This window comes from Lytechinus pictus, chromosome 2 (genome assembly GCF_037042905.1).
Source record: "Lytechinus pictus isolate F3 Inbred chromosome 2, Lp3.0, whole genome shotgun sequence".
Taxonomy (NCBI): domain Eukaryota; kingdom Metazoa; phylum Echinodermata; class Echinoidea; order Temnopleuroida; family Toxopneustidae; genus Lytechinus; species Lytechinus pictus.
In genome coordinates, this window is record NC_087246.1 from 36809341 (window position 1) to 36822235 (window position 12895).

The 12895-nt window shown below is 37.0% G+C and overlaps 1 protein-coding gene across 2 annotated transcripts in view; it reads right to left on the reverse strand.

The window, feature by feature from the left end:
- Nucleotides 1-12895, reverse strand: part of LOC129254297 (solute carrier family 12 member 4-like) — a 60469-nt gene that overhangs the window by 22337 nt on the left and 25237 nt on the right. For both annotated transcript variants that reach the window (XM_064115676.1, XM_064115677.1), the window contains exons 5-14: nucleotides 11252-11401; nucleotides 10496-10681; nucleotides 8560-8795; nucleotides 7990-8213; nucleotides 6366-6497; nucleotides 4470-4568; nucleotides 2827-2884; nucleotides 1863-2156; nucleotides 1250-1468; nucleotides 654-758 (exon numbers count right to left, since the gene is read on the reverse strand). In XM_064115676.1, coding sequence (XP_063971746.1) covers nucleotides 654-758; nucleotides 1250-1468; nucleotides 1863-2156; nucleotides 2827-2884; nucleotides 4470-4568; nucleotides 6366-6497; nucleotides 7990-8213; nucleotides 8560-8795; nucleotides 10496-10681; nucleotides 11252-11401 — 1703 coding nt within the window. The remainder of the gene's footprint in view (nucleotides 1-653; nucleotides 759-1249; nucleotides 1469-1862; nucleotides 2157-2826; nucleotides 2885-4469; nucleotides 4569-6365; nucleotides 6498-7989; nucleotides 8214-8559; nucleotides 8796-10495; nucleotides 10682-11251; nucleotides 11402-12895) is intronic.

Genomic DNA, 12895 nt, shown 5'->3' on the forward strand with positions numbered 1-12895 from the left:
CCCCAATTCTGGACACTTGAAGAAAAAAATCGAGGAAATTAATTTCAGCCAGAAATAGTGAAATCTGTGTCATATTCTATATATACGTGAATATGAAGCAATATTTTCATGTTTTCTCTGTGAAACTGAAGCAATGAAACATACGAAAAGTGATTCCTTTTGCGTTGCAAAGTGTTTGGCTTCCCCTAAGTAACAATCCTCAAATACAGTGATTTCTTCGTTGGAAACATGGAAAGGTAACTTCTGGGGTAACTTCCCCTTTTGCGCATGTGTGTGGATATGGATTTATGCAAGAATTTTCCATAGGCAATGAAATGCACGCACAACTATGGTACACTGCCCGACCGAGGCAATCATCACATGCGCAGCAATGTAAGCAAAGCGACACAATCATGCATGCAGTGGCAGTATTTGCTGCCTTCGGATGAGTTCGCCACTGCACAATGTATTATCTGTGCATTAAAATTTTGTACATAGCTACTGGCACTAAAAAGTGTATAAATAAAGGTAAAAAAAGCGTAGTCGTGTAATTTGGTGTGAAAAGCACAAAATTTATGCCATTTTCCTTATAGTTGGCAGCTCTGCTTTGAATCATTATATGTCTTCAAAAAGAGCTATGCGACTGAGCAAGACTTAACTAGCAAGATACATACCGCCAATTTTTGGTGTGAGGGGGACCTTCCTCAAGCTTAAATAGACTGTAGCGAGCAGCGGTAAGGGAAAGACCACGCAACCCGTCTCCCCATTCTTTCTCGGCTCTACAAGACAAAAAGCAGGAAGCAGTTTATATCTATACCACTGGAACACAAAGTTGTAAAAACACCACAAAGACAGATATATATATAGCTTAAAAGTAAGTTCATATCTAAAGAGAATAAATTGAAAAGAAATAATAATACAAAAAAATTAAACTTGATCAAATTAAATTGGTCAATGTTCCTACACATTGACTAACTTTTTTGTAAAACTATAATTGATCCATTACAAGTGGGCACACACTAAAGCAAAATTTTCACTGTTCATAAGATATTCTATAAAGCATGTTGCTTTGAAAGTCTGGCAATTTTTATTTTATATTTTGATGAAGGCATCCATCCAGAATTTGCCACTCTCTACCCAGATGGGTACCTGGTAAGATGCATGAGCCAATGTAGTATTCATAGCGATGGAGGTCAGACACTCTTATACAAGAGTATTATCATTTTACATGTAGTCATGTACATGCTACAGGCCTGGCTTGGTTTCTTACCCTTGATACTCGATGTACTTGTAGATGAAAGCAGCCACTGCGATGGCACAAAGGGCATAGTACCAGCTGGAGATGAACATGAGCGCGATGCAGAGGGATAGACCAAAGAAAGACAGGATCCAGTGGTAGAAGCGGAATCGGGGTCTCCAGTTAGGGGTCTTCAGGAGGGTCTGAAGGGCACAGGCCAGGTTGACAAAGGCGTAGCACATGAGGAAGAACCTGAAGAATTGAGATGAACACATGAAAACGATATCAGTACAATTTCAAGGGACCCACTGGAGAAAGATTGACAATCAGACGTAACTCCAAATATCAAATGCAACTTGATTTTCAACCAATTAAACGTGAATATAAAGAAAATTACGCTTTCTTTAATTTGCATTCAATGCAACTTTTTCAGGAACAGGCCCAAGCAGTGGTAACATATAGTGTTCCATGACCGTTGACCCAGGGACAATCGCTACGATAGCACCCACGCCGTACAAGTCTATTTGTCTTAATTCTGAAATATTAAACCACACAATGAGCACATAAATCTGAATTGCAAATAGATTAATTTTAATCTTAATTGTGAAAAGATCATCATTAATTGATATATAATAAGTGAACATACATGGTGATGATTGGAGCAACCAGATCCAGACTTGCGATCAGGATACCAATCTCTGAGATGAGGGCCGTCAGCAGCAGGGCCCATGTAGGTTCTCCCGTTGCGGACCCCCTCCCAAACGGAGACAGGAAAGGGATGATGTTGTCCTTCGCAATGGCCTGGAGGAGACGTGGTGCACCAGTCAAGGATTGGAGCCCCGCCCCAACAGTAGATAGGAAGGCACCAATAAGCACCACCCACACTGTCGGGAAGCATACCTCGGCAGCTATCAGACCTCCACCTATGGCTTGACCGTACCTGAGATAGAACAGATGCGCATACCTTTAGCTAAATGTTTTCATAAAATTTCATATAAGTGCAGGAAATCTTCTTTGTTAAAGAATTGTCCATGAAGTCATTACTGCCCAAAATATTGCTTTTGATTCTAAGGCTAGCAATTGCACATGACACATGTAAACAAGAAAAACACAGAAAAAAAATTCCTACATGAAGGCTAAAAACTCAAACCATTACACTCTCGTAATTGGTAATGAAATGAAAATAAAAAGTCACTATTTGAAAATACAAAGTGGCAGCATTTTATTGACCAAATTTGCATTCATTTTTACTCCTTTTTCATATTCATATCGAAGTAAGCAACAAGAGAAAAAATTGTGATAATTGCCCATTTGAATAGTGGAAATTCTCTACCTCTACTGGTTAAATGTAACACTTTGCTTGGTGATATTCAGATGAGAGTCATAGTGTCAATACCAGTTAAAATACCCATCTTATTCATTGGAGAAATTAAAAAACAAATGTACTATAAATACATGACTACATGTATAACGATGCCCATCGCTAAAGAATGTGCTGTCGTTGCTATGCTACAAAATTTCGAATGAGACAGAGGAATCATTGAAAGCTTGAAATGTAAAAAAAAATATTTTTGAAAACAAATGGGAGAAACCAGAAGAGGAGAACTCACTTGTCACGCAAGACAGGACCAGCAACAGTTCCAGAGAAGAACAAAACAGATGAAAGATCTAGAAAACGAGGAGGTGGTTAAGGATTAAACACTCTCTTTTATTCAATAATTACCATCTCTTTTATACAATAATTACCATCTCTTTTATACAATAATTACCATCAATTCGATCATGTTCGCTCACGCCAATAATCCTTATGATTTTTAATACCATCATTTATCAGAATTGTGTTTCATCATCATGATGATAATGTATCACGATAAAGATAATGTATCACTATGTTAATCACCATGACCAACATCATCTACTACCTTTATCATTTTTCAAGTAGAAGCTGTATGGTGATGGTAGTGATGGTGGACGCAGCAGCAGCAACAGTGGCTGTAGCAGTAGTAGGAATATTAGACCATTTTAAAAACTCTGTTATTTTCACTTTAAATTATTTTCAGAAGTTAAGGTGGTAGAAAAGAAACCCAGAACAGTTATTGTTTTTTCAAAGCAATTGTTTGTTCAAAAGTTATGCGAAAAAAAAACTCAGTATTTTTTTAAATAAAATCATTGTGTTATAACTGCCCAAACACTTCTTAGTTGGTAGAAATGTAGACATACTACAGAGAAATTAAAAGAAATTGGTGTTCAAAAGTTTTATTTTTGGGGTAATAAAGCTTGAAAAGCTTAAATTTCATATTTACTATTCCGTAAATTAACATTCTGGAATAACCCATTTGGTCACTAGGTCAGTCATATCGCAGTCACTCCATCCTGACAACTGCACCAAAAATACTTAAGTAATGAATCGTATATAAAATGAATGGGTATATCTTCAAAATTACTAATCTGATACGCACTATTTCATATCAGAGCAAATTCATGAGAAAAAATACATCTCTGTACCTCTGAACAATTTTCACGATCGCGCCGCCATCTTGGAAAAATTCGGACGTTGAATAATATATCCGAAGTATATCCCTGGATAGCTGTTAGTGTTATTTACAGAGTTCTTACGTGTGTCACCGGGAAAAGATGTTCAAAAAGAGCCTTGCACCTCCAAATTGGTTTCAAAATTGTGTGGCGCGGAGACTAACAGTGCGAATGCACCGTTCAAGCTGCATAAACCGTATCGGTAAGGTACATTTCAAGTCATATTCTTTTTTACTTTTCTCATGAAAGATAAACATGAAAGCATACATGTCGGGGGAACATTTTTCTTCCATAAAAATGATTTTATTTCTAAACATTAAAAACATTTGATGAAAAAACATGATTTCACTACCAATACTCTCACTCACTTCTCAAGAATTGTCAACAAAATATGCACAAGATCACTCGCATGGTTTCAGTCGGCTGAATTTTGAGCAGGCACCAGTGACATGCCTAGTAATAATCAATCACAAACTTCATTTTCAACACCATCACAACCACTCTCTTTCCGGCTTTAATTACATCGTAAGCAGACCAAGTGGTAATTAAACCATGTGATAATGAACCCCAAACGGTCATGAGACCTTCTTGCAATAACACCATGTACCATTTGCAAATAATGAAACACACACCCCAAATATTTCATCCAAACAGCAATATCTCATTATGAAATAACATCAAGTGTTTTTACACCACGCAGGTATATACTATCAAAGGATACAGATCAAGCTGGTCGTAAGGATTGCTCCAATGGTTCCTCTGGGTATTGAATATTGTGCATCCTTGAGGTCACCCGATCGGTTACTACCTGCCATAATACCTGGGGGATGTAACATGAAGAGATACAATCGATATCAACAACTGATTTGTATACAGATTGCAATAGACTTACAATTACATCTAATTGTACAGTTGATTGTTTTAACCGATGTTTCAGAGTCCTGATGAATTGGTGGTATCATGTAAAATCCATAACAAAGACAAGAGCATGAAGCATTCAAACACATTCAAACAACAAACACATAATATAAAGACATGATTGATGATGATAAGAACTGCAACTCAAACAAATGCTCCTTCAAAATTTGTGCCCCTAAATAATTTCTCTACAGATATAGAAATAGCATTGGGGTTGCGATAGATTTCGTGAGGGTAAGCAAAACGTGATAAAAATTATGGTGGGTGTTGGGTATTTAGGTCTCATTTTACATGTACATATTTTCTATGAGAGCAATTATAGCACAATAAAATACAACTTGGACTTATAGGAATGTAGATACTTTAAATCTAACCATGAAACAAGGCATAAGCGATGTTGCGTCTCGCCCACTTGTGAAAATAACTAGAAATATTGCGATTTGCGACGGCATGCAACAGAATTATATCAAAAGTGAAATAACTGGGATGGAATAACATTTGTCATAAGAGAGTCTTGCACGTAAACTTTAACATTGACCTAAAAACGACCTTTGACCTTACCATGTGACCTGCGACTGCACCATAACATGCAGGTCCCCTAAGTATATCTACAATCCAAGTTTGGTTGAAAAATGACTTACTGTTGCAAAGTCATGTGTCATAGTGTTTGTGACGGACGGACGACATTTGGATCCCTTAGTCTCGCCTTCACCTCTGGTGGGCGAGACAAATATCAACAAGTCATAAGATAGTAGAAAACATTGATGTCATACAGAGAAGTGTTATCTATAAATAGACAATAGTGTAAATGTTCATGCTATATCTCTCATTCAGTCTGAAGAGAACTATTTAAGTTTTCTATGCCAACCTTCACTAACTTGTAAATTTAATTTATTTATCCATCTGGTAATGGAAATCGATAACAAGACCTCAAACATATACAAGTGCCTCTGCCTCTGGCAGTCTCGCCTGTATTACGCAATTCAATATAGCAGCAGTGCTGCCTTTGGAAACAGCTAATGAATAATTATTCACAGAAGAAAACACTAATATGATAATAAAATATTATGTCCATTCACCCAAAATGACCTTTGATCTTGGCCATGTTCCTGAAACGCGCACAGGGTATTCAGGGATACATTGCGGCTCTTATGTCCAAGTTTCATGAACTAGATCCATAAACTTTTAAAGTTATGATGACAATTCCACAAATACCCCCAACATTACCAGTTTTTTTAACCCTAAATGACCTTTGACCTTGGTCATGTGACCTGAAACTCCCACATGATGTTCAAGGATACTTGATTGCTCTTATGTCCAAGTTTCATGAACTAGATCCATAAAATTTCAAAGTTCAAAGTTATGATGACAGTTCCTCAAATACCCCCAACATGGTTAAAGTTCGTTGACCCTAAGTGACCTTTGACCTTGGTCATGTGACAACTTGGTTGTCAACTCTAACCACAAATACATGTTTATTTAGGTATAGGAACTTTAAAAAAAATTAACAAATGCTAGAATTATACAACAAATTGCTTTGCCCAATCAGTTCTCAATAATTCACCAAGAAAATGGCTAGAAAACGGATTGTGACAAATCATGGCACTTTTGCTTGCACACTTGCTCTCATGAATCAGATGGAGAATTATGTAGCTTCTGAGAGTTATCAGCGAAAATAATTGACGAATGGTTTACTTACCCGTAACTGAGGGGAAGAAGATGGCTAAGAGGACGGTGAATGATGTTGTGATGTCAGCAACAATCTGATTTGCCTTGCCTTGTTCACCTGGTAACACCTCACCGGCTTCACGATACAGATTCCATGCATTTACTGTGCCATGGCAAAGAATTGCAGAGATTAATAATAATAATTATATTAATAATAATAATAATGTCATATTTTACCCAGGGTAGCCACTTCAGTTCCGAAAACTGTTCTCCCAAAGGGCCCTGCTTAACATTCGAAGAATTTCTTCCTACCCGGTACCCATTCACCTCACCTGGGTCAAGTGCAGCACAGTGTGGATAAATTTCTTGCTGAAGGAAAACACGCCATGGCTAGGATTCGAATCCACGACCCTTTGTTTGAAAGGCGAGAGTTAGAACCACTAGACCACGACGCACCCACCTTATTAACTCATTGAGTGCTTCGTGCACGCTACGTATCCTACTATAACATGCCACACTCGTGCTCGCACGCCTACTATTGATTGCTTTGTTCTTGCATTGTTTCCTACCCTCCCCTGCTTCGTGCATGACTGCGCACATTCGGAATTACAATCATTGTTACGCCGTTTTGCATTGTATTGCGCATCGCATGCACGCCGTAATTAGCACTATTGTGTGCAGTGCGAACTCTGCTTTCTGACAGAACAACTTACTCAAGCGGTTTACATTAGACTTTTTCGAGTATTTCTACATTTTTTACAAGATATGGCTCCGCCTCCAAGAGGGAAGAGACCTAGGTTTTTTGATCCATACAAAACACTCCACAAAATGGAACTACTTGATACAACTCATATTTTAGCGGTAAAGATAATAACCAATCCATATAATGAGGACACCATTATAAGGAGTATGAAATTTCCTACAACTTTACTACACAATATTTTGTGGATAAACTAATCGTTAGAGAGTTACAAGCAATTGTAATCATGATTATTGAAAGGAGTGAATACGACTCGCGATCCCAAAATCAATGTGGCACAGGGGGGTTTTGTGGCTGGCACAGGGGATTAGCATCGGATTAGCACTGTGGCGTTGGGTTAGTAGTGTGTATGGCATGTTAAGAGTTAAGATTAAGACAGTTGAACTGATGTAAATTCTTCTCATTCATCCAGTCGTGTTCAATATGAGAAATCAAATAAAAGAACTGGAAATCAACTCACTGTTGAGACGTTTCGCCAAATATCAATCGGCTTCTTCAAGCACATGTGACAAAATGTCACATGCGTGGGACCGGGCAATTAAAAAGATTCCAAGTTGTCTTTTGCGCGCTGGACATAGTTCAGTGTGCACAACCTTAAACATTGTAAGGGCCTCCCCTTCATCAGGATATAATATCTGTCAGTAGCATTCTAATATCAACTATAGAAAAGCACTCAAACAGCTATTATAAATGAATAAATGAATAAATGAATAAGGGTCAGGAAGATGCCATATTCAAATTCTACTAGGTGAAAAATGTACTCAATGACTCTTATGATTTTGCAATATTGTAATGTTCAATAATACTTGAGTATAGTTCACAATTACTGACCCTTAACCAAAGCTATATAAAGGCTTTAACATACAAATGTTATGTTGAGTGAAATAATGAATACCTCTGAATGCATCTGATGTGATTCCCGGTATAGCCTTTTCCCATTTCAGAACTAAATCCGACTCTACGCTGGCACAGTCTGTACCATTAGCATAGGAAGCGCACAGTGATTCACCCAACGGTGTTAGAATACGTGTGTCGTTTTCATCTTGACTATACCAACTGCAATTGCTCTCCATGCTGATGTCTCGCTGCATAGCTATATTGCTATTGAGTGCACAGTACCTGTTTGGTGTTAGAGGAGAACGAACAGAAAATTTGTAGCTTCATGTCAAAAGCTCAAAGATCAACACTTGGCTAGATTTAAATAGGAAGTCATAAAATGAGGTTCTTATATTCTGTTGGTATGCTATGTTATACTTCCATCCTTGACTTAAATATTAAGTGTCGCATGACTGACATTAAAAAAAGCTTTCAAGGAGCTGCTTTTAGAGTACTGCAAGAGGTATTAAGTGTCATGTATCTCAGCCTCCAATATAATCTACACAAATTTGGTCAAATGTAATTTGAAACTGTGCTTGACCAGAACTAGACACACTACAATAAAAACGAAACCTCAGCATGTACTTACGTAAGATGATGAGGAGTGAAGAAGCCGATATAGATACAGATGATGGTGACGATGACACATCCAAGGAAGAGCAAAGCACATTTGTTGACGTACTTCACCCCAACAAAGACAAGAAGAGATAGGATGATGAGGATGATAGTCCCGTAAACCCTCATGTTGTTCAGCAACGCAGGAGTAGCACCACCTCCTTCCGACGATATATCACCAAACAATGACATCTGAGGGGCAATGTAGATCTAGGATATGGTGGAAAAAGAAAGCCTATTCAGCACTAAATTAACGTTTCTTATGTATAACTCCTGGAGGTATTTTGTGAAGCAGTTCATAGAATTGTCTATAATTACACAAACAGCTTTATGAACAAGTGGAGCGCCTCTGGCAGTCTCGCCTGCATTATGCAATTATAGCAGCAGTGCTGACTTTGAAAACTTCTATAAAATAATTATTCACACACAAAAAAACACCATTCATATTATGATATACTATGTTCATTGACCCTAAATAACATTTGACCTTGATCATGTGACCTAAGACTTGTCAGTGATACTTGATTATCCCTATGTCCACATTTCATGATCTATATCCATAAACTTTCAAAGTTATGATGGCAATTCAACAATTACCCCTAACATGGCCAAAGTTCATTGAACTTAAATGACCTTTGACCTTGGTCATGTGACCTGAAACTGGAAAGGGATATTTTAATAGTGATACTTCATTACTCTTATTTCCAAGTTTTATGAGCTAGATCCATAAACTTCAAAGTTGTGATGGTAAATCAACAAATACCCCCAACATGGCCAAAGTTTATTGACCCTAAATGACCTTTGACCTGGTCATGTGACCTGAAACTCAGGCAGGATGTTCTGTAATACTTTATTACCCTTATGCCTAAGTTTCAAGAACTAGGTTCATATATTTTCTAAGTTATGTTGTCATTTCAAAAACTTAACATTAGGTTAAGATTTCGATGTTGATTCTCCCAACATAGTCTAAGTTCATTGACCCTAAATGACCTTTGACCTTGGTAATGTGACCTGAAACTCCGGCAGGATGTTCAATAATATTTGATTGACCTTACGTCCAAGTTTCATTCACTTGGTCCATATACTCTTTAAGTTATGATGTCATTTCAAAAACTTAATCTTAGGTTAAGATTTCAATGTTGGCGCCGCCGGAGCCACCGCCACCACTGCCATTGAAATAATTCCATATATTGCTAGTCTATTCTGATTTTACAATAATAAACATTTACATATTAACTTTGATTTAATTATGCTTGGTTGTATTTTCATGCTGCATCAGTAATTTCTTTCCTTTAGCTAGTTTGCATTTTTACAATTACTTTATTTTACACTATGTTTATACTATTTATGTCTTACACTGTAAAGCGCATAGAGCTAGCTTTTTCTACTATGCACTTAACTCTTTGTGCGCTGGACCATGAACCCATCTGTACTGAATTATTTTCAAGGAGGGAAACAATGCATTGTTTGTTGAGTGTGAAATGCGAAGTTCGCACGGCACCGAGTGTGCATTGGTGCGAAGTACGCGTGGAAAGGGTTAATAAATCAATCTTTATTATCATTATTATTATTCAGTTGTTAGATCTTATTTTTGGTTACTGTTGACCATCCCAATAAAAGATGAAAATGTAATCCACTATTTTACTAGCACATATTCAATTTTGTAGAGTATCATTCTTAACCCTTTGCGCTCTGTTGCAATCTTGCATATTCGTACAATTAAATTCAACAATCGTAATAATTAGTTTTCTCCCTTTACCTTAAATTAGATAAGGTAATAAAAGGCAATAGTTCTTGAATAACATCTATACAATAATCAGTATCATTTATGCAATATGGAAATCTTGAATTAAAGAAAATTAATTCAGCGTGCAAAGAGTTAATATCATTACTCGCTTTTCAAAGCTTACCAGTAAGATTTCTATCGCTCCAAGGATGTACATGGCAGAGGCAAATGTAGTTCCTAGATAGAATAGCACCCCCACTGCACCACCAAACTCTGGTCCTAAAGCTCTTGAGATCATGAAATAGGCCCCACCTGCAGGTACTACCCCATTGGTCGCAATGGCACTCATGGAGATTGCAGTAAGCATTGTCTGCAGGAAATTGAGTGATTAGATAGATATTTAGATAAATTATGATTCCTGAAAATGGCATAAACATGAGTTGTTTGGAAATATAAATCTAAAGAACTGCTTATTGTAATACCGAGGGAAATATTTTTCAAAACACTATAGAGAAACTGATGCAATAAGAATGGGCACAATCACTTTCTCTTCCTTGCGTTGTATTTTGAATCAGCTTTCAAAAGTTATTGAGCCTAAACACAAAATGTAGTCACTTTGTCATGACTTTTTTTAAAGGAAAATGTCATTAGATTCGATCAGGTAAGCATTCAAGCTCAAAATCCTCTGAAGGTCATTTGAGAATTCAAGTCATAATATTTAGTTATTGATAGCCCATATCCTAGAAATCATTCTTTCGTCTCAATTTACGCCTACTACTCAGGAATTCTTCTCTGGTAAATATGCAGCCCCAGTAGCAGATCTTTCGCTAAGAACTCTTTATCATTCAATGCTCTAAGGCCCTTATACTCCAATTCAACACTGTTGTCCAATACTACCTATTAAAATATGGAGTGCTTGTGGAAGGTAAAAATGCCTTACCGTAAGACAGGATACAAGAACTATGAAGAAGCACTCCAGACCACCAGCTGTGCCGACCTGCCAGGCAAGACGGATGAAAAGGATAACTCCAAGGATGTTTTGAAGACAAGGCAGGTACACGCCCATCAGGGTGCCCATCTTGGGTGCGCTCTAGAGTTTAGCAGAAGAATGACAATTTAAAGATTATTGTGAACGAAAAAGTAAAATTGGCATGACATTGATTGAAACTAGTCTCTTACTATCTAACATACAACAATTCTGGTACTCCACTCATCATTTCTGGTGACTTTCCAGTAATATAATGTTATAATTCAAATGATCACATACCAACTGTCAATTTGTATGCTAAGCTACGGTCAATCACACTGTTATATGTACACTGTAGTGTGGAAATATCCATACAGTTAATATTGGAAGAAAAGGTACAAGATACGTCATTTGAACATTGCCAATCCTTCCCTTAAAAAAAATTATCATTAAACAAAGTCAAACTAAACCAAAACACCACAATCAAACAAAAGTAACAGTAATGTACTAAAGAATAGCAGGGAATCTGACAAAAATTTTAGAGCGTTGTGTTTTCATTTAAAACAAGTTGAACGCCTCTGGCAGTCTACCTGCATTACGCAATTCGATATAGTAGCAGTGCTGACTTTGAAAACAGCTCTTTAATAATTATTCAAAAAAGAAAACATATAATAAAATACTATGTCCATTGACCCAAAATGACCATTGACCATGATCATGTGACCTAAGACTGTGGGCAAAACAATCATTCATACATGTACATGTAATGATTAGCCTTGTGTCTATGTTTCAAGAACTAGATCCATAAACTTTCTAAGTTATGATGCCAATTCAACAAATACCCCAACACGGCCAAAGTTCATTGACCTTAAATGACCTTTGAGTTTGATCTTGGTCATGTAACCTGAAATGCACACAAGATATTCAGGATACATGGTTGCTCTTATGTCCAAGTTTCATGAACTATATCAATAAACTTTTAAGTTATAATGACAATGCCACAAATACCCTCAACACTACTAAAGTTTGTTGACCCTAAATGACCTTTTTCCTTGGTCATGTGACCTTTTTCCTTGGTCATGTGACCTGGAACTTGCACAGGATGTTCAGGGATACTAGATTGCTCTTAGTCTTATGTCTAAGTTTCATGAACTAGATAAAATAACTCTCAAATTTATGAAGATAATTCAACAAATACCCCCAACTTGGCCAAAGTTCATTGACCCTAAATGACCTTTGACCTTGGTCATGTGACCTGACACTCAAGTAGGATGTTCAGTAATACTTCATTACCCTTATGTCTAAGTTTCATGAACTAGGTTCATATACTTTCTAAGTTATGATGACATTTCAAAAACTTAACCTTAGGTTAAGTTTTTGATGTTGATTCCCCCAACATGGTCTCAAGTTCATTGACCCTAGTCATGTGACCTGAAACTTAGGCAGGATGTTCAATAGTATTTGATTAACCTTATGTCCAAGTTCCATTGACTAGGTCCATACTTTCTGAGTCATGATGTAATTTCATAAACTTTGTTATGATTAAAGGGTAAGTCCACCCCAACAAAAAGTTGATTTGAATAGGGAAAATGAAACAAAGCACAAAGTTGAAAAAAA